Here is a 22,217-nt window from a genome sequence, read left to right as displayed (position 1 = left end):
AGCTAGAATACAGACAGGGAAAGCAACAGTTAGGAAGATAAGCAGGAGCACCTGTGAAAGATTCCCATTGTCCCCCTTAATAGTCGCTCTTGCACTGGAACCACTGGATGGGAAAATGGGGCAGTAGAAGACAGAGTGTACATACCACTAAATGATGGCAACCATATAGTTGTACTCCATGCTGTCAACTTATTGGTATTCTTATGACATGGAAAAACAGAAACTGCTCTAATTACTAAGAAACTGGAATTATTCAGTAGAATGTATATACTGCAAGAAAATTGGACAAAGACATGCACCTTTTTAATTAAATCAGAATCCACACTGCCCAAGACTAGGTCACACTGTCGTATTGTGGATATTTAGTAATATATGGTTCCATGTATAATGTGATAGGACAGAATTCCTGTATTCTACATTCCTCTAGGGCATCAGGCAATGATTGCCCCCAAACTCTTTATTTATTTTTCGACCATCTACCTTCCCATTTCTCTCTCTCTCTCACTTCATTTCTTGATCAATGTCATCAGCTCCTTAATCTGCGGGGCGTGGCTTCGGAGCCGATGGAGGAAGAGGTGCGAGCCTGTAGCTCCAAACCAACTGTTTATCCTGTTTTGGGGGCTGCCCAGGTCCCCAAACCTTCTCCTGTTTGAGCGGTGGGATAACAAGGGCTGCCCCTGCACGCGCTGTGAAGGAAGGTGCCTCCTGAGTGCCCTGGAGTCCCAGAGTAGATCCAGAGTCCGGACCTGGCCGCTGATCAAAATGGCGGCGATGGCGACGTAGTATTTCGGCACAGTGTCGTTGATTGTGAGGAAGGCCCGCTTGGTAGACTGGAGGGGGAGACGGAGGGACTACTGGCTCCAAGTGCAGCGTGTGAACCCCCGGTGAGCCAGACTGAGCGAGGGAGCTGTGGTGGTGCGCCGGGCTGGGCGCTGCCGGGAGACTTGTGGGGGTGATACCAGCCGGACGCCCTGCAACGACCCTTCGGCAGAGGGGCGGCGCGGGACCGGCAGCTGCCCCGAGTGATTCTGCCGGCTGCCGCTGGAGCCCTGGACTTTTGGCCTGCGGTGAGCAGCAGAGGGGGGGGGGCTGAGCGGGAGTGGCGCTGCTCACCGTGTCCTTAGCCCCCCCCAAGCCCTTCCCTGGGCGACAAAGCAGAGAACACTGCAGGGGCTCGCGATGAGCGGCTGGCGGGCTGCCGGCTCTGGCCTCCCGGCGTGGTTCGGCTGGCAGAGGCGCCCACTGCCCCTCCTGGAACGCTTATGGGCAGCTGAGCGGCGAAGGGGCCTGAGCTGGGAGGTGAAGTACGGGACTCTATTTTGAAATACCCATTTGTCACTTCAGTTGGGCGCCCCTCTCCTGAAGCACATTGACTTTCTTGCAAGTGCATTGATTGAAGCTGGACGGTGTCGCATGGGGACGAGGCGGTTTGGCCATAACAGGATGACAGCTTGAAGGACTACCTCCTTGGAGAACTGCTGCCTGGCCACCTATCATTAACAGAGCCCTTCTCAGTGAATGCGACTCCTGGAATTCTTGATTAATGAGGGCCTCGCCTCTGCAGCGCTGTGGTGCTGGCGGTGCCCGATCTTTGCCCCTGCTGTTTTGCAGTGCTTGCACATCATTGCTGCGCCCATTCATTTATTGTCCCCACTGTGAGGCGTGAAGCGGAGAGCCACCTCGGACGTGCCTGGGGGCCCCTCCCTCCTGAGCTGTGGTGTGCCTGCGGAGCTGGACCATGGGGAAACCCCAGGGGAAGCAGGGGGGCGACTCCTTGAATACCGTGGCACCGGAGACAGAGCGGGGACCGCGAGACCCGGCGGCTGCTCCTTCTGGATTACTCCCGCAATACCAGGTGGAGCAAATCCTGCAAGCCATAACGGACACTAGAGCGGCCCTACAACAGGATATAGCGCAGGTGGCGACCGTTTTAGGACTCTTGAAAGCTGATCATGCCAAATTGTCCGACAGGGGGGCGGCAGACGGAGGTCAATCTGGATGAAATAGGGCCTGGGCAGCGTAAACTGGATTCCCAAATGGGTGTAGTTCTATCCCGACTGCGGACCCTGGAGAAGCGAGTGGATGATGCGGAAGGCCGCAATAGAAGGAACAACGTTCGCGTAGTGGGCCTGCCAGAACGCATCAAGGGGTCTGATATGGTGGCCTACTTTGAGCGCTGGTTCTGGGACGTGGTCATACCAGAAGGTCTATCGCAGTTTTATACGCTGGAAAGGGCCCACCGGATCCTGGACACCCACCTCGGCCGGTGGTGGCACGTCTCCATCACTATAGAGAAAGAGATTTGCTCCTTCATAAGGCCAGGACCTCGGGCCCCTACACGGTGGACAAAAGCAATGTCACACTATTCCAAGATTATACACTTGAAGTACAAAGGGCCAGGACATCCTTTTTGGCGGTCAAACATGCGCTCAGAGACGAAGGCATACAATATTCTTTGATGTTCCCTGCCCGATTGCAGATCGCACTGGATTGTAAAACGCACTTTAGCAATAGCCCTGGGGAGGCCTGGGCATGGCTGGAGGACTACCGAGCTGGCAAGGGAGCGGCCTACCCTACCTTGCGATGTCCGAAAACGCAGGAGCGGATTAGTCGGCCTCGCCGAGCTAAGAACCAACGATCGGTCCCTGGTGGCCGTTCTCTGTCTCAGATGGAAGCAGAACGGTTGGCGGCACTACAAGCTGTTGTGGATATTGCTGGGGCTGAGCCGTCCACACCGGTGGCGTCCTCGGGCTCGGAGAAAGAAGCTGAGGATACAGAAGCCGAGCTGTCTGAGTCTGGCAGCCAGATTCTCCCTCAGGTGACACCGGGTACGGCAGATGACATGGTGGACGCTCCATGACAAGTAAGGTAGACTCTGTGACTTCACCTGAGGGCGCGGCTGCTGGGCAGCTCGAGGCTAGCTGTACACTGAGCTGCTAACGATTGGGATTCCGGGACGCTTGGTGGCCGGGGAGAACACCTGATCGTTGCAATGCTTTCCTTTATCGGTTGGGGGGCGCTATCACCCTCATGGCTGGGGGTCCGGACCTTATTGGGGGTAGGTGTTGGAAGCATTGGCTGGCTGTTGTTGCTCTGTTTAGCTCTACCCCACCCCCACCGGATGGTTCTCAGTTAGCACGCCTTTGATACTATCTTGAGGGCATTTGTTGGGGTCAGTTTGGATAGGATCCACTATGTTAGTGCCTCTTCTGGGGGGGGGGGTAATGCTAGGAGTGGGAATGGGGCTGTTGGGGATGTTGGGAGGCTTGGTTGGGGAATGGTACTCTCCGGCATGTCTTGGAGGGATCGGCGCCTTACTATGCTCTTACAATTAGATTATGGGTCCGTTACCTGATGTAAAATGTATGACTTGGAATGTGCGGGGGTTACACTCTATGTAACGGCGATACAAGGTTCATTCCTATCTGGTATGCAGAGGCGCACAGATAGTGTTCCTACAGGAAACACATCTAACTAAGACTGAAGGATTAGCATTGCAGCGTAGGTGGAGAGGGCAGCTTTATTATACTACTTATTCGGCCTTTGCGAGAGGGGTATTGATCTGGGTCCGGGCGGGAGTCCCCTTCCAGTTGACTGACCAATTAGTAGACCCTGAGGGCCGGTATGTGGTGGTTGCAGGACGCCTTCACGGGCGGGAATGTGACCCTTTGCGGGATCTACGCCCCTAATGTGGAACAGGCGACTTTCTTTCCTCGAATCTCTGAAACCCTGGACGGCTACTTAACGAACCCGGTACTGTTAGGAGGGGACTTTAACTCCATAGCAGACGCGACCATGGATAGATCTCATCCTCCATTGCCTGATGCCCCAATACATAAGTTATCAAAGGTCAAATGCCAGTGGCAGGATAGTTGGGGACTCAGATGTGTGGCGCGCACAACACCCTGGAGAACGGGATTATTCATACTTCTCGGCCTTGCATGATTTACATGTAAGACACGATGCGCTCCTATGTAGCGCTGGACTCGCTACTATGGTAGCTCATAGTGAATACTTATCGCGCACCATCTCAGATCATAACCCGCTGTTGGTGAGCTTTTGCTGGGCCATGGAGCGCCCAGCCGTACCGTCCTGGCGACTACGTCCGGAGAGGTTAGATGACCCGGTCTTCCGTGCTGAGTTAGAGACTGGAATAGAAAGATATTTTAGTGATAATGAGGGAACAGCCATGTCGACTGAAATTGAGTGGGACGCCTTTAAAGTGGTGATCCGGGGCTTGTGTATTACTAAATGGGTGGGAGTTCGGAAGATGTTGTTACAAGAAATTGACTTAGCGGAGAGAAAGCTTAGGGAAGCGGAGCGAACCTATTCAACTAACTTAGAGGCGCGTGAACTGGTTTTGAGTTCTAAAGAGGCCGCGGCTGCAGTGGTTGAACGCTTGAGGTGCTTTGACCATAGGGCTTACATGGCCCGAGCCCATGCTGAGAGGGACAAGGTGGGTACTTTGCTGGTGTGGCTAGCTAACCCCCTCCCTAGAAGCACTCCAATTCTGGCGCTGGCCTCCCAGACGGGGCATATGGAATACACTCAGCATCAGATAAATGCCCGATTTTGTAACTATTATGCAGAATTGTACGATAGTCGTCTGCAGGCCAGTGAAACCGACATGCGAGAATTTCTGGGAGATTTAGAACTACCCATCGTAGATGCAGAACAGGCTGACTCCCTTGGCCAAGACATCACGCTGTCCGAAATTAGGTGCGCTATCAAACAGATGGCGCGTAACAAGACTTCGGGAATCGACGGCTTCCCCATCGAGTTTTACTCTACCTATATAGATATCCTTGCCCCTAGACTACTGTTGGTCTTTCGTGAGGCCAGGGAGCTGGGAGTTTTGCCGCCCTCCGCTGGGAGGCGGTCATCATCCCTATACTTAAATCAGGTAAGGCCCCTGCTGAACCCTCTGCATATCGCCCCCTGTCCATGCTCACCACAGATTACAAAATCTTGAGCCATATTCTGGCCACTCGACTCCTCCTGCATATGGTGCGTTTGATTCATCCTGATCAGGCTGGTTATATCCCTACCCGTAATACTGCAGGTAATGTACGCCGCTTGCTACGAGTTCAGGGTGAGGACAAACTGGCAGTAATCCTCTCCGTGGATATTGCAAAAGCATTCGATAGTTTGGAGTGGCCTTACTTGTTTTTGGACTCGGGGGGGGGGGGGGGGGGGGGGGGGGGTGATGAGCGCTGGACGGAAATATTATATTCTTCGGCGAACGCCAGGGTGAAGGTCGAAGCGGTCATCTCTTCCTAGTATCCAGTGGGGTGTGGTACTCGGCAGGGATGCCCGCTATCCCCGCTGTTATTTGCCCTGGCCATAGGGCCATTGGCTGTTCGTGCCAGATTGAGGGGGAGCATACCAGGACCTGGGACTCCGTGGTAACATGCACTTTATCTCGTTATACGCAGATGATCTCTTGATGTTTTTAAGGGACGCAGGGGCTGCCCTGGAGGGAGCATGTGCGTTGCTTCATAGGTACGGGGAAATTTCAGGACTCAGAGTAAACTGGGCAGAGACTTGCGCTTTTCCGGTTGATCCGACATGCGACTCGCCTGCTCCCGCGCAGGACATCAAGTGGGAACCCCGCTGTCTTCCCTACCTGGGGACGCATATCTATCATGCCCAGGAAGACATACTGGATGGTAACATTGGCAGGGCAATGCTAGGTCTTAAAAGTAGCATGCAGTTGTGGCTCACTGATTAGAGCGGCAGACCCTGATGCAGAGGTCTGGCCCGGGACCAGGGTTCAATTCCCGTCACGGCAGGGTCTTGAGCTCAAATGTTTGCGGACCCGATAATTCTCGGCACGGTGCCTACTCTAATCACGGGGTCCCACGCTGCAACTCTGGGCAATAGCTTGCTTAGTCTCCACACCGTCCCTAATCGCTAAGGATGCCTGGCTTCACCAGGGGAGTGGCCCAGGAGTTGGGCGCCTCACAGGAACAGGCCAGGACGGGTTCCTCAGCGGTTTATTCAGCGCGGGGGGACACTGGTAAGTGTAACCATGCGCTTTATAAGCTTCAGAATTACAATGTTTTATTACTATCAGTGGCGGGTCGCGCGGCCCTTTTGAAATGGTGGCACTGCCCCGTTTGCTTTTTTATTTCCGAACCTTACCAGTGTGGATACCTGCAGCTTATTTTCGGCAACTCTGAGCTATGGTTGGTGGATTTATCTGGGGGAACGGGAGACGGTGGGTAGCGCTAGATACACTAGAACGCCCGAGAGATGAAGGGGGACTTGCAGTACCCGATTTCGAGTTGTATTACTTGGCGGCACAGTTTCAGGGGCTCACCCAGGCGGTGGTGCTGGAATTCAGAGGTCCTGAGCGAGATATTGAACCGGAAATACCTCGACACGTGCTGTCGTTTGTTGTACTCCAGCAAAAACTATATATGGACTTACTATCCATTGAGGAACGCACTCTGCGACTTTGCTGGAGACAATACCATTGTAGAGTTGGGATACAGCGCCCTAACGCCCTGGAGATACCCTTGGGTATGTGTACCGCCCTTCCGCATGGTGGGGACTGGTCGGCACTGGCGGAATGGGAGTCGCTTGGACTACAGGTAGTAGGAGACCTATACGAGGATGGCGCTTTATTACCCTATAGTGAACTGCAGGAGAGATTCGGGCTCCCACGGGGTCACTATTTAATTCACACCGCCCTGGTGGCTGCCATTCAAAAGCACTGGGGAGGAGGCCTGTCGGAACCACTGGTGAGCTTGGCATGCCAATATGTGGTAATGGCAGCGGGCACCTATAAAGTCGTCACCTGCTTATATCAACGCATGCTTAGGGAGGGATTATCGCCGCTGTGGAAGATACATTATCAATGGATGACAGATATTGATAAAGACATACCGGACTCAGCATGGTCACAGATAGTTAAGAGGGCATGGAAGAGCACTAGAAATGCCAGATTCCAACTAGTTCATTTCTTCATACTGCACAGGGCATATTTCACCCCGGCGAAGATAAATCAATATTTTCATGTAGATACAGCACAGTGCCCCCGCTGTACGTTAGTGGATGCGGGCCTGTTGCATATGCTATGGGATTGTCCACAATTAGGTACATACTGGGAGGATGTAGTGGCACTACTATGTGATATTACAGAGCGGCAGATTACTCCAGACAAAGGTACCTGCCTACTACATTGGTTCCCCCACACTAGCAAGACAAAAATAACTAGTAGTAAATTTCTGGATCTGGGATTGTTGCTGGCCCAAAGGGAGATCACGACCCACTGGAGGGCTGCCGGGGGGCCTAGGCTCGCCAGATGGAAGGCTGCATTGCTTACGTGGGCGGGGAGTGAGAGCATAGTTAGCCTGCAGCAGGCCCAGAGATCCCACAATGATAGGGCGCTGGAAGCAGCGCGAGAAGACCTGGTCACAGACGTTAAGACTGCAGATGCGGACTCTGGTTCGGAGGCAAGCGAACATGTAGGAAATGAAGCCTCGTAAATGAGTGAGTCAATAGACAGAACTAGGAGTATGGGAGTGTGTTCCCCCCTACTATAGTCATGTTTTTGTGCACTGACATATAAATGGAGCCCTGTTTAACTAGTGCTGTTCCAATGTGTTATTGCGATATGTTATGCTGTTGAGACTGACACGCCGGTGAGAGTGGGTGGGTTGAGGGTGGGATGTGGGAGGGTGGGATAGTTTTACTTATTATTATATGGCTCTGCAGCACATGCATATTTACAATGCAGTTGTGTATTCTGGTGATAACATGAGAATATTGGGCCTACTTAGTTATTACCCAACGATTGGACGTTACTCATCCTTACCTAATATGCCGATTGTGTTATCACATGGATTCTGATTTATCACTGCCTGAGCACTATCGAAAGAGCATGTAATTATATATTTGATCATTATGTAAGTTGATTGTGGTGGAAACTAATAAACAGATTTTTTTTTAAAAAATCAGCTCCTTAATCTGCAATTTCATTCCAGGAGCTCTCAAAATCACACTATTTTTGTCACTAAGGTCTAACCTGTATGATCTTATCGCAAATATTTCAAAAGCACTTTACATGGCACTTTTACTGATTTAGAGACTAAAACCGAAATGTGCACATTGCACAAAAATTAACGAAATGCTTGAAAGAGTTAGAAAATGAGATACTACATTGCTAAATATTTATAACGCTTATATATGGATTTTCATAACAAGATTACTCATGAAATAATGTTTTACTATTCATGTGCTGATGAAAACTAATGAATCTAATGATGAGGCCTAACAGTTCTATTGCCTTTCGTTGCGAATGCATTATATATAGATAGTGGTGCAATTATGCGATAAAAGTAGTTAGGAAGTTGAAACTTACAGATGTGATTGTAGAGACCCTAATGATTATGAAAATTAGGGAACGATTTTTGTAAAATGGTTTAAGAGTAATTTACATGTATGGATGCTGAAAATTGTGGCTGTTGGCCCTAGCTAACGTTTTGTGAAATAATACATTGGTGCAACTTTTAATTATTTCTCTTATAAAATAATTTGATACCTTATATTTGATTCCAACTAAGGTCATTTCATTTAAAGCGGATGTATGAATTTTAAGCTTTAAACATGTTCTTTCTTAAGATGCAATTATTCTCTTAGCAAGCATAATTATTTAATATTTCTACAAATGCCGCTTTATTTATTTTGTGCAGGTTTCCTCTTACAAACAAAGGACATTCTTTCAAAGTTCACTGTGAGATGGCTCAGTGGGAAAATCAACTCTCTCTCTATGCCATAGTCTGTTACATTGTATATTTCTTACCACTGACAAACTTTGAGGCACGGAAAGACAAGTCGTTCACATCAAGCACTAAAGAAAGAATGCACTTGATGATTACATATGTAAAACTAATCACACAATGGACTGACTAGTGCAGTGACACCACGTCATTAATGTGTCACAAGGACTATAAAAGAAGCAAATGCCAAAGGAGGGGCAACGCCATATCTTTTTTCCTCTTTGATGCAACACAGACGTTTTTATCTCTTCCTTTGGGAGAGAACGGAACTCTTTTCCTATGATTTTATTATCATCCTTTACATTTTTATTTTGGACTGCCCTTTTGTTAATGTTGCTATTTTATGCAGTTGACCTGGAATCCTTCTTTGCCAACTAATTGATTTTTGCTTTATTTCCACTTTTTGACCATGCTCATCGACTCTCCTTAGAGACTTTAAAACGGATTCCTTATACTTCTTTGCTTTAAATCTTTAGGTGCTGTTAAGGTGAATCAAACTATACTTCTGCCTTTATTGGTGGTAGGAATCGGTAACCTCAGGTCTGATGTTTGTTTTAAAACCATCCTCTTTGGATTTGAACCTCAGACTAAATGTGTAGTATTGTACAACATGCTTTAGTATTCTTGACTGAGATATTTAAGGAATTGCTTATCTGTATCTGGAGAACCTTTCATTAAATGGACAGAATGGAAAGAATATTTTTTGAATTACATTGCTACACTTGACGATAATGGTAGTGTTTTATCACCAGAAAGGACAAAGACTCTTGATGCACTGTCTTGGCCCTGAAGGACTCAGGATTTACAATCAGATGCAAAAAGTGGAAAGAGCTGGTGATTTTGATGAGCCACTTTCAATTTGGATGAACATTATTCCCCCACTGTGTGTGTCGCAAATACTACACGTACATTCTTTGAAGAAAACAAGAACAGAATGAGTCAATTGAGGAATATGGGTCTATTATTAAAACTCTAGCTACGACATGCAAATTTCGTAATCTACATTACGAAATGTTACGGGATCAAACTGAAATGTGAACAAGGGGTAAGATAGAAAAATTAATTTAAATGTGACATCTCTTGCTGCTGGTTTGCCCCGCGCGCCATCTTCTTCTGTTCCTTCTTATTTATTTTATTTATAGATTTATAAAGCGTGCAGCTACCCAACAGGGTTTCCCGGTGCTGAGCAGGACAAAACGCAAGCCACAGGTTGCAGATAGAAAGCACAGAAAGATTAAACTTTGTTGGAAAGGAAGGTCTTTAATTTCTTGCGAAAGGTTGTGTCACTCGCTCTTAGTCTAAGTTCCAAAGGAAGAGAATTCCACAGTTTGGGGCAGAGATAGGTGAACGAGCGGCCTCTCATACAAGAAAGATGGACTCTGGGACCAGAGAACAGAGAGATGCTAGCTGATCTCAGCTGTCGAGTGGGCATGTTAGGTTTATCCAGGCTTTGTATGTAGGGGGTTGCCAAGCCATGTTTGGCCCGGAACATGTAACATAAGGGCTTAAACACAATGCAGTTGTCACCTTGAGCCAATGGAGTTGATGAGGTGAGGCTGAGGCAGAAGCACACCCAGTCTCCCCTAAGAGTATCACAATGTTGTGATTAGTCTAAGCGTTGGGGGGGGGGGGGGGGTTATGCCTACACTAGGCAGATTCCACACACCCATGCACATGGACAGAGGTTAAAAACTGGAGTACTGCTATGAAGGAAGCAGTCTCAAAATTTCCAGAACTTAACAGAGAACTATTGCCTCCCAAAAGAGCAAGTTATACCACATAAAGCACTGAAAGAAATGTTCTGAAGACCATGGAACAGAATTAGTGCAAAACCACCAACACACAATACAACAGCTGTTGTTATACACGATGGGTTCAGGGAGAAGACTGAATAGCTATCCTGAATATGAACAAAACTACCCTTATCTCTTTAAAAACACAGTCAGAAGAAGACAAGTGACAGGAATACAACAAAACTGAATCCTAAAATTACAAGCACAAATTGTACAAAAAAAGCACGCTTTAAATACATGGGAGTTAACCAACGTCCATAGGGCTTCTTTAACCCCACAAGACGGCATAATATATCTTTTCCAGAAGTGAGATAGGTTGGTACCCGCGATAAGTATGTAAAATCCCAGGATAATAATATCCCAAATTCTGGATTCATGTTGTTGGCACAGGAAGTACAATACTATGTTATAGTCTTTTTTTCTTCTATATTTAAATGCAAGTGAAAACAAAGACAGCCAACATGTGTTTCGCCCAAAGGGCCAAGGGCTTTTTCAGGGCAAACTGTGACAGTTTCTGATTGTGAGGTCTAAAGTCCTAACAATGAAAACTCGATACATGAGGCATACCCGATTGGGATGCGTGGAGTAGTCTCTGCGGTCCGATCATGCTGCAGAGACTACTCCACGCAATAAAAAAGAAAAAAAAGACGATAACATAGTATTGTACTTTCTGTATCAACAACGTGAATCCAGAATTTGAGATTACCCTGGGATATTATATACTTATTGTGGGCACCAACTTATCTCACTTCTGGAAAACGTACCTAATACTACATGGTCCCTGGGTAAAACAACCAGATAGGCATGTGCTATAGCAAAGATTGGGTGACGGATTGTGTGTGAACCGTGGTAACACCCTAAAGCAGAATCCAGATGTATTGATTTAGCAGTAATATAAGCAACAACACCATCAGCCAAAGCATGGACATCTTCCATAGGCCCTTCCCTGAAACAAGTGACAATGGATCCAGAAATGGGCAGAAACAGAGAGCACTATTAAAAATACATATTTAGAATGTTACTCCTACAGTTTTCCAAAAATGGTTTATGTGTAAAATCCATAAATCTATATATGTACACACACCTACAAAAGGCCTTTTGTATGCATTTAAATAAGAACATGCATTGATGGCCAGTGGGAGTCCATCATTTGATATGGGTTTGTAATAATGATCCCTCCCCCGTGTGCCTAAATAGGATCACACCCCGTTTACAATAGAAACAGAGCACATATAGGAAGCCAGGGCATTAAAGAAAAGAAAACAAAACAAAAAAATAAACACCACGATAATCGGATGAAATTCTTATGGCCATTTTAGAGGCATAGAACAGGAGCAATGCAAATCATGCCTCTCAGACAACAGACGGGAGGAAAGGTACTTACCACGTTTATGAGACACCACCATAGTATGCTACCAAGTACAACTGGGCCTAAAACACATCCTGCCTGATCACACTATTCATTATAGTTAATCCACACTAGCTACACCAACAGCTTCTTGAGTTTACAGGTTAACGTTTTTAGTTCGCTTCTGATTCTCTTGCTGAGGTTAACGGAAACTCGGAAATCATAATCATAACGGTGAATAGTTTATTGCCAAGCACAACATTCTATACAAGACAACATCTTCGGAGTAACAGTCACGCTTTAGTAATTCGGTGATGCAAACGGACAAGGTCATCACAATAATGGGATCGAATCAACAAAGCATTTTTGAGTAATCAACTGGTTTGATTCATACAATAAATAAGAAAGATTATAACTTATGATTGCACCATGTAGTACTGAATGATACAAACCCAACTTTACAAGGATGAATGCAAAAACTTTGCAATAAAAAACGAAACGCTATTAAAAAGTGTTTAAATAAAACTGGTGTGTGTGTGCGCGTCACAGCCACAAATCGGGAGTGCACTTCTATGCTTCTCTGCCAGCACCCAAGCTTTTCAACTTACCAATATTCAGTTTTAAAACCACTAATAACACATAAAATCACTAGAAATTACATCACACAGTGGTACACGGGGATGCTGCCATTACGCGAAATTATATCGCATGCAGTGTGAAGCAGAGCACAGATAAGGAAAATGTGCTTATTGAACCAGATGGCATCGCAGAAAATAAACGTCATTACATAAACAAAGGGACATTTGAGCGCTGTGATGCATGTTTTTTCTCACTAGTAAATGTATTCAAAGGAAACAAACATATTCTATGCAAAACATGCAACACTTTCACCTCCTCGCACAGAGCAGTGCGCTGGGGCACTTGAACTTAAACAGAACGTCGAATTCATGTTTGATTACCTTACGCCGATAAACATCCTGTTTGATGTACTGGTAGTACACTGAATGACATGAGTCTACATGATAAACCAAAACAGCCAGGGGTAGAGAAACAATGGACTGTTTCACAATCTGTCGCGCATGCCACCAGAGAAATGCATGACTGCATAAATATATTTGAGGAGGTGGAGGGAATTCTTTAGGGTCCATCTACTACGAGCATAGAGAGGTCCCCAAGAAACATACGAAAGCAGCTAACGAACCCATTTTGTAGCAGCAGCGGCGTGCCTGTCACTAAACAGAAGATTATTCCTCCACTCGCGCGCCGCCGTGCTGGATCACCTGTGTTGCGGTGTGTGTGTGTGTGTGCTTTGTTTACACACACACCACCGACCTCAATCAAAAAAAGTCGCAACGTGCTGAAGGGAATCGAACTAGAATAAACCGTAAGTTAGAAACTTCTGAGTCTATAAACCAAGTTCTCACCATTAATATATGACAGCAGCCTCGGGTGTCCGACACCTCCAAGTCGCTCACTGGGCTGCTTGGAAGACTGGCACGACAGAACACAAGACCTCCTTCAATCCTGGTTCGAGGAGGCGGCGATGACGCGAAGCTTCTCATGGAGCAGGGCAGCTTCTGTGTTGCGCAGCCCCACCCCGAGGACTCTAGTTGTCTCCAAGCTGCTGCGCGGGCTGGGCAAGAACCCGGTTTACATTTTGGAAAGGGCTGCACGTGCTGGTTTTACTTCCATACTACAGGATGGAAAGCGGTAGCAGTAATTACTCCCTGCAACATATGCTGGCAAAACCAATAGCCCTCGCTTTTATGGACCAACACATTTAAAACCCAGGGAAACCTAAATGCTGTTTGCATGTATTTTAAGCACAATTGCCATCTTATCACATTAAGCCTATCCTACTCGCATTATCAATGATGGGAAAAAAATAGCTAAAATATAGCTTTCAGTGTAGAAAGCATATAGAAGGGCAAAACATGTGTACCAAAGAGCACAGTTAAGTTTATTTTTCAGATTTTTAATAATTGTCTTGTGCATTCTAATGAAAGGACTCCTTGGAAGAAGAAATGATACCTCGTCAGCTGATACCAAGAGGCGAGACAGTTCTACTTCTAAAGCCAAGCTAACGTCTACTCTACATATATTTTAAAGAATTGCTAACAATTTATTAGCCAGACAGCTGCGCTGTCAAGCAAGGCCTGATGGAGGGTGTTTACCTTGCCTATATAGAGCTATTTTGAAAAACTTTACAATAGCCAGCAACTAATATTTGTTGCACTTTGCCATTCATGTGCCTTTATTGGACTTTGGGGGTCATTTAAAATATGTGGGAAGCAGTGAGAAATTACAGCGAAAGTGTGTAAAGTGTTCATAGTGCATTTAACAATATTTTTGCATGAAGAGAAAAATAATACTTTACGTGTCTGTTAGTTCCAGAACACAAGCAAAAAGTTTGTGTTAATGTTGCACCAATAACTATAATAAAGAGACAGAACCAATGCTGCACATTTAGCTGTAAATTTGCAGTAATGCCATAACTGGTTGTGATAATGATAGGACTCCCTTGTAATGTCTTACTACATACGGAGTGATGGCATTGTAGGAGGATCTGGGAGGAGTCGTTTGCCGCTGTGGTTCACCGACATGGGCTTGATAAAGCTGAAAACGTTTACGCAAATTCTGCCACACAATAATATAGAAACGCACTAAATATTAAACTTGAAAATGCATAAGTTAAACATTAGAAAATGTGCCTTTATTTAACATAAAAACGTGAAAATGTGGTTTACTTTCTGCAGAAAGCTTTCATTTTTTGTTGTTGAGGTTTACTTGCGAGGCTGCACTATTAATTTATTCAACAATGTCCTTTTAAGAAAAATAATTTCAACAAAAGTAGTAATTTAACATCAAGATCGAACTCTAGGGCTTGACTTTTTAGTGAAATTTTCGGTGTCTTAAGAAAATGTATTCTTTCTTTCCTCACACTATATGACTTCACTGTACATGGATTATATTCTTCGCCACATATGCATAATAAACAAGTATTAAAAAAAGGAAAATGCTTGCTGCAGCTTACATTTTGTGATTTAACCTGAACATACCACAATTTGAAAGTTTCATTTCTTAGAACTCATTGTTATACGGTGAGAAACCAGACAGCTAACAGAGTAGGTTTTCAAAGGGTGCTCATGAGAACCTATGTAGATGTAGCTTCTTGTATTCCGTTGTAGCCCTTCCTAACTTCATGCTGGAGTGAACGTTTACAGTGGGAAGCAAATACAACAGACCTTCAGAATACTTCTTACCATTTAACGATGATGATGAAATAACTTGTTTTTGCAACACCGGTTTTTGCAACATGTTTAGTTGCTTACTACATAGTATGTCTTCCTAGTTAGAAAGCAAGAGACTTTTCATACATCTCTACACGGTCATCCCCCTTGGCACCTGGTTGTGCTAGCCCAACTTGCCATAAGCTACTGCTTACAGTGATTCGGTTTTCTTTATGCTTTGTGAGAAGAATTTTCCTGTTTATGCAGATAATATTTACAGCTGTGCTTCTTTCCTTCTCTCCCTCTTTTAGGTGATTGCTACGGCAATTGTCCAGACAACTCGGTTGAGTCTCCAGAACAACTCTTTTTGGGGAGTTAGTCCTTCCATTAAGCTATTTGAATCTGCTCCAAAATCTACTCGCTCTTTTCCAGAAAGAACTCTTCATGGGTTCTTGTAAGGATAGAAAAGGTCCTTTAGTGTAGAATGGGGACAATACTCTGAATAGAACATGCTGTTTTATATTCTATGCTTGGTCTAACCAACTTATTTCTTATTATTTATGTAATTGATTTGCCACTAATCTGAATAAAAGAACAAAAATATCAGCTAATATACTAAATGACAAAAAAAATGTTTTAAAACTTCACCAGCACTCTTCATTGACTGAACATTAAATTTTGATGTGTAATGTTTCGTTTGGAAACAGTGGCAAAGATCCATTGGCTGAGAAAGGTGCAGAACTTCCAGGTTCTCTAAGTTTAAGGTAACATAATTGTGGATATTTATGAGAGGTTTCCGAGCTGGCAAATCTTTGGCACTGTGAGCAAGGAGTTAAGCCTGTTTGAAGCAAGCCGAGCCTCAGCTCCCGTGGTGAGGAGGAGCAAGGGATTCGGGCTCCATCGGCTCTTTGGAATGAGGGATTAAGGCAGAGTCCTTGGAAGTTGGGGGATGCCGACCTTCCAGGGACAAGTGAGACTGACCTGGAGGGAGAGGAGTTACATGGCCTTGTAGCAGCCTAATATCTGGCATTTTGTTGCCTGCCTGCCTCCCCCACCGCCTAGGGAATGAAAAAATGGTCCGTGACCAATGCTTTTCAAGGAATTCAATTCAATTTTACAATGTGTGTTGTGTACAAATTAACAACACTGGTCCAAACTGCTCGGCATGATGGCTGGAAGAGCCATCTGTTATACCCTCAAAATGCATTGAGTGCATACTGTGATTTACAGAGTATATGTAAATGAATGTCTAATATTGGACAGGTCAACATTGTCTGGTCTAGATTTACCGGTAATTCTCAAAGTATCTATTTGTTCTTTTTTAATCCTTGACTTACACTTTCACAATCCACCACCACTACCCCACTACCCTTTTTCCTTTCTGCGCACAACCTATGTCTAACAAGTTGATACATATTAAAAATAAATGTGATTATTTTTTAATATAATTGGGCAGAAATCCTTCTTTTCGTCTGTCTGTTCCCTGAAATGTGCATGCATAAAGTGGTAATTAATGCATGCATGAAGAAACTTATGAAGGTACTAGAGACCAGTGTTGTTAATTTGTACACAACACATTGTAAAATTTAATTGAATTCCTTGAAAAGCATTGGTCACGGACCATTTTTTCATTCCCGTACTGTACCCAGGTCCGGTTGACTTTTGGGTTACCCCATTATCTATAATGATCCCCCACCGCCTCAGCGCCCGTGGGGAGGAGGAGCAAGGGATTTAGGCTCCAGTGGCTCTTTAGAATGAGAGATTAAGGTAGAGTCCCTGGAAGTTGGTGTGCTGACCTTCCAGGGACAAGTGAGACTGACCTAGAGGTAAAGGAGTTACATGGCCTTGGGGCAGCCTAGTATCTGGAATTTTGTTGACTGCCTGCCTCCCCCACCGGCCGTAGACCAGACTGTTGAACTCAGCACTTCAAGTTCTATGGGAGTCCTCTGAAGGGGACTGCGGGGACGATTGTGTATGGCACTTGTAAACTGTCTCTGTGGTACGTCTCGGGAGCATTTTGCAGTTTGTGACTTTTTCATGGAGAAGAGGTGGTTGCACTGTTGAAGGGAGGATTGCAAAAACCAAGTCCAAAATTGGATTTGGAGATGGGAGTGAATGAGAATCATGTGGAGCAAAAGGTATTCCTGTTATCTGAGATCTTCCGTCTGGGATACTACTCTTGAAATGTTTTCTTTACAACAAATGTTAAACTTGAGTGTATAGAAAGAAGTTTTTGGGGTTCAGTACAGTGGTGACTCCTCCACATCTCAGTGATTAGAAATAGTCTCGGAAGTGGTCAGGTGTGCTCTTGCCTCGGAATCTGCCTCGTGTCTAGAAATCTCCTCTGGTACTGCATCCTGTGTACCATTCTTGTAGATTTATTTATTTTATTTATTATTTATAAAGATTTATATAGCGGAAACTTGATCACGAAGGATATCAGAGCGCTTTACAGTTTGGGGGAAATGAAGGTAACAGAACAGTACATGAATCAAATAGGGAATATACATGCTGGGGCGGCGCCTGCTGCGAAGACTCTGAGTGAGACCGAACTAGTGGGGGTTGGGAGTGTAGGGCTTTATGCTGTGGGGTGGTTATATTGCCAGTTTGCAGGTTTCTGTGAAGGCGACTCCAGGTGCAGCTTGAGACACACAGGAAAGACTGAATTGTAAGTGGGGTATTTTTGTTTGGTATGAAGCCCTGGAACAGGCATATACTCCGCTTTATTAGGTCTGGCGTTAGCCAACACCTATTGATTTTCCTAAAATTATATGCATATACTGACTGACATAAAAGGGCTTTAAACCACCTCTCTTCATCCATTGGCCTGTTCTTGTGTCATTCACATTTTGTTTCTGCCCACTGAGTGTACAGCATGTGGCAACGGGTGAGCCTACTTCAGCCACTTGCTAACTTCACTTTGAGTGACTGCATTTAGACCTTTGACAAGCAGCACATATGCAAACCAAGTAGTTCCCCTTCAGTGCCAGAGTTTTTGTTTTTACTTTAATTTTGCCTTGGTGTGTAGAGTTTAATGTGATAGGACACTCTCTACCAGATGAGAGCACAGGGCACATTCCAGATTCATCAGTTCCTGTCTCCTGCCAATGCTGTTGTAAATTCCTTTTGAAGTGGCCTTTTTTTTATCTGACAGCTGTTTTTTCACACGATACCAGCAGCTCACATAAAAATCTAAATATAAGCTCTTTCTTTGCAACCCTGTCATTTCTTCTTTGTCTGTCTTTCCTTCCTCTATTTTCTCCTTTCATCCCCCTTTCTTTCCTTTCTCCCCCTTTTCTTTCTTGCCTTCCTCTTTCTTTCACTCCCTTTCTTTCTCTTTTGATCTTTCTTTCTTGTAATTCTCTTCCTATCTTCCAAATTATTTCTCTCATTTTTTCCTCTTTTTCCTTCTTGCCTTCCTCTTTCATTCCTGCTTTCTGTCCTTCCTTCATGCCTTCCCCCTTTCAAACCTTATCACCTTCATTTCCAAAGTTTAGAGGCTTTGAGGCAAAAAAGACTATGGGCCTCCTGCGAGGGTCACTGGTCTCCACCATTTACTTCCTGGGCATAATCCTACCGTCACGCTGCTGCACGAGTCCTCCCGCCGCCGCCTTCACCTTCACCGTGGCCGCCGAGCGGAGGACTCGCTCTCCCTCCAACCCCTGCGGCGGGCGCAGGCTGCTCACGTCACCAGAGCGCCAGGAGGCGCTACAAAGGCTCCCAACACTCGGCGGAGCTCGCAAATCCTGCGAGGGTCACTGGTCTCCACCATTTACTTCCTGGGCATTATCCTACCATCACGCTGCTGCACGAGTCCTCCCGCCACCACCTTCACCTTCACCGCGGCCGCCGAGCGGAGGACTCGCTCTCCCTCCAACCCCTGCGGCGGGCGCAGGCTGCTCACGTCACCAGAGCGCCACGAGGCGCTACAAAGGCTCCCAACACTCGGCGGAGCTCGCAAATCCTGCGAGGGTCACTGGTCTCCACCATTTACTTCCTGGGCATAATCCTACCGTCACGCTGCTGCACGAGTCCTCCCGCCGCCGCCTTCACCTTCACCGCGGCCGCCGAGCGGAGGACTCGCTCTCCCTCCAACCCCTGCGGCGGGCGCAGGCTGCTCACGTCACCAGAGCGCCAGGAGGCGCTACAAAGGCTCCCAACACTCCGCTTCACGGGACGCTGCTAAGCCCGGGCAAAGGGCGGGCCCTCTGTGGCCCTCAGAGGCCTGAGGAGTCTGGGCTGGGCCACCCCCCTTTCATCCCACGGATAGATACTGAGGATGTCAATCACTAAGGACAAACCATCGACGCCTGGTGGTGAAAAACTAGGTACGCTTGATAATTTTGTCATTCGCTCGTTATCAGCAGCTGACCGAGAACTTGCTCTCTCTGAGCGACACTCTGCGAGACGCCGCTCTGTGGAACTATGCAAAACCAAGCGATCATCCCTCGGAGGCATACAACATGCTGTTTCACCCCCACCCTCACCAGCTACGATTTATGAGCGCGAGGGGCATGAGGTACCCCTAAACGAGAGCATTCCACTTCTCTTTCGGGACATAACTTCCACCTCGGCAGACTCCAATGATAGAATCATAAGCCCCTTAACAACCCCGCGTAACTCTATTACTAACTCTGATGTACAGATCCTGCCCGATACCTTATCTCTGCAACCAGGTAGCACCCATAACACTGTATTTGATGCCCTACTGGAAATATCATCACCTCAGGCAGAGTCTGTCCAAATTCTAAAACCAACCTTAATCGCCCCCCAAATTCGAGGTCAGCCACCAAAAAAGCAAAGGAGAAAGGGTATAAGTAATCAGCCTGTTCAGACCAACAAGAACAGAAATACTCACCTAAGTTTTGGGAAGAAAAACAGCCTTGCCCCACACATACCTACAACTCCTGACCTTGTAATTCCCCCCATTTCCAAACTGAATGATCTAGTTATCGCCGATAACATGGGTCCATTGGAAAATGTATTCAAGTCACTGTTACTCCCTGTAGTCGAGAGACTTAAGAGAATAGCTACACAACTGGGTACTATAGAGCAGATATTGGTAGAGAATAAGCTTGTACCCAAAGACCAATCAAACCCTGTAATAACGTCCATACCATCTTCTATAGCCACTCCACAGATAGCTTCAAAACCCACTACTCAGCATAACCATAACCCTGTGAGATCTCAAATCTCAAAACCAACAGGGGAACATACTAAATTAACAGCGAGAGAGACCCAAGCTAGCGGAAACTCAAAATCAAGTGTGACCAAACGCGATAAAAGGGTCGCGCCTAACATCAAAACGCCTGATGACCGCTCTATTCCTCCATCATCAGCGATAAGACAGAACACTGATAGGCGTAGGCAAATTAATCTTCCCCCGAGGCGGACCCCTACGTCATAGTGTTAACCGGGGTCCCTGAAATATCTGACGGACGTTTCAAAAATTATCAAACCTTAAAGAACAAGACTATGTACTGGCTGCGAACCCACAGGCCATTACCTCCTAATCTAAACGGAGTAATTCTCCATGTTCGACGAGCAGGATGGCTGGGGAAGAGACCCAAAACAATTCCTGGTGACATAGTAATTATAAACTTCAGAGACCATAGGGCAGCTACTTTTATTAAAGATTGGTACACGGGTGGTAATGAGGGTAGCATCAGGGCCAGAGAACTTAGCTATTTTTACCCGAAAGCCTTGGTGGGAGATCCTTCTGGGATTTCTAAACGGTATCATAGTACAGATACCTCAAATCTTCAACCGCACTACCCTGTATCAAGACCCGATCTGGTGAACTCCCCCTTCTCTATCCACCCCCAACGTCCTAGCTGGTCGCAGGTACCACCTCCAGGCTGGTTCCAGCAACACAGCTCATCTGGTGGGTGGACCATTCCTACGCACAATTCTTTTGACTGCTTGTCCGGTCTCGACGAAAATGAATGACTGGCACCATCTGATTTAACCATCGCCCGCCCATTGGAGGGGCCCATTAAATACAAGTCTTTAAACGCAAAGTTGGTCTCCGCAAAGTTGGGTCGCTCCCCAAGCTTCCTGCTGTTTGGTATCGTTAACTGCTTCTCTGTGCCTCTCGCAAAACTGCTGCCTGACATTACGCTAGAGCGTATTTAAATAATTAATTATAGCGCTTTTGTAATCCTCTAGCTGCCGCTTGTCTCAACGCCTCACCACTCTCTTGCATCATCGAGTGCTCATAACTAATAGTGCCTGCCTGCCAGTCGCCACGTGTAATAGCGCTTTACTATTTAGAAGCTTTGCCGAGTATTTGGAGCCGCTGCTGACGATTTCACAAATCTCACTATTATTAGCAATCACTATTTACATTGTTCACTGTTGTGCGCAGGGCAAGTAGAACACGCGCTGTTGTGGCTTTGACCCATTTGACTGAGTTGGAACATCGATTTTTGTGGCGCTCGCTTCTCAGGGTGTTTATTTACATTATTTACATCACTTACTCGCTGTACCCCATCCTGTTGCCTGTTTAACTTTAGCCGCCATCTTCTTGTTGTTGCTGTTGTGCCTCGAAGCCCGTCCCCTACGACCCGATCCCGCCTCCCAGCTGATCCTCCCTCGCCCCTCCCCTCCCACCATCCATATATGACAGATGACTTTGCGCGCAGCGTTCACGCGCAGCGGTTGCGCCCCATGCGCGCCGAAGGTGCGCCAAAGGTAAGCCCGTCTGCGCCCGTCCGTGCCTGGACCGCGCCCAGCGCCTGTCCCCCTGGTCCCCGCCGTTCTCAACCGACCAAAACCACATATGATGCCGCAACCCTCCTCGCTCTCAACCCCGGACGCACTCTACATTGCTGCAAAGCCACTCCAGGACGTACCCACGGCCCATTCGCCTGCATCTCATGCAAATTCAACCGCTTCAGGACCCTCACCAAACCCACTTCCTCCACACACAGCTCCGACTCTAACCACCTGAAGTGCATCCTGCTTAACACCCGCTCGGTCCACAGACACGCAACCGAACTCTGGGACCTACTCGACACTGCGTCACCGGACATCGCCTTCCTCACAGAAACATGGATGA

General features: G+C 46.5%; 1 protein-coding gene across 4 annotated transcripts in view; it reads right to left on the bottom strand.

Moving 5' to 3' along the window:
- Nucleotides 1-22,217, bottom strand: part of SECISBP2L (SECIS binding protein 2 like) — a 989,501-nt gene that overhangs the window by 868,738 nt on the left and 98,546 nt on the right. The window contains exon 1 of one of the 4 annotated variants that reach the window (XM_078684796.1): nt 13,352-13,410. The exons of the other annotated variants lie outside the window; for them this stretch is intronic. Within the exon in view, the coding sequence (XP_078540922.1) occupies nt 13,352-13,354 (3 nt within the window). The 5' untranslated portion in view covers nt 13,355-13,410. Of the gene's footprint in view, nt 1-13,351; nt 13,411-22,217 lie in introns of those variants that run through there. 4 annotated transcript variants of the gene reach the window in all.

This window comes from Lissotriton helveticus, chromosome 3_2, assembly GCF_964261635.1.
Source record: "Lissotriton helveticus chromosome 3_2, aLisHel1.1, whole genome shotgun sequence".
Classification (NCBI taxonomy): domain Eukaryota; kingdom Metazoa; phylum Chordata; class Amphibia; order Caudata; family Salamandridae; genus Lissotriton; species Lissotriton helveticus.
This window is presented reverse-complemented; position numbering and strand designations above follow the sequence as displayed.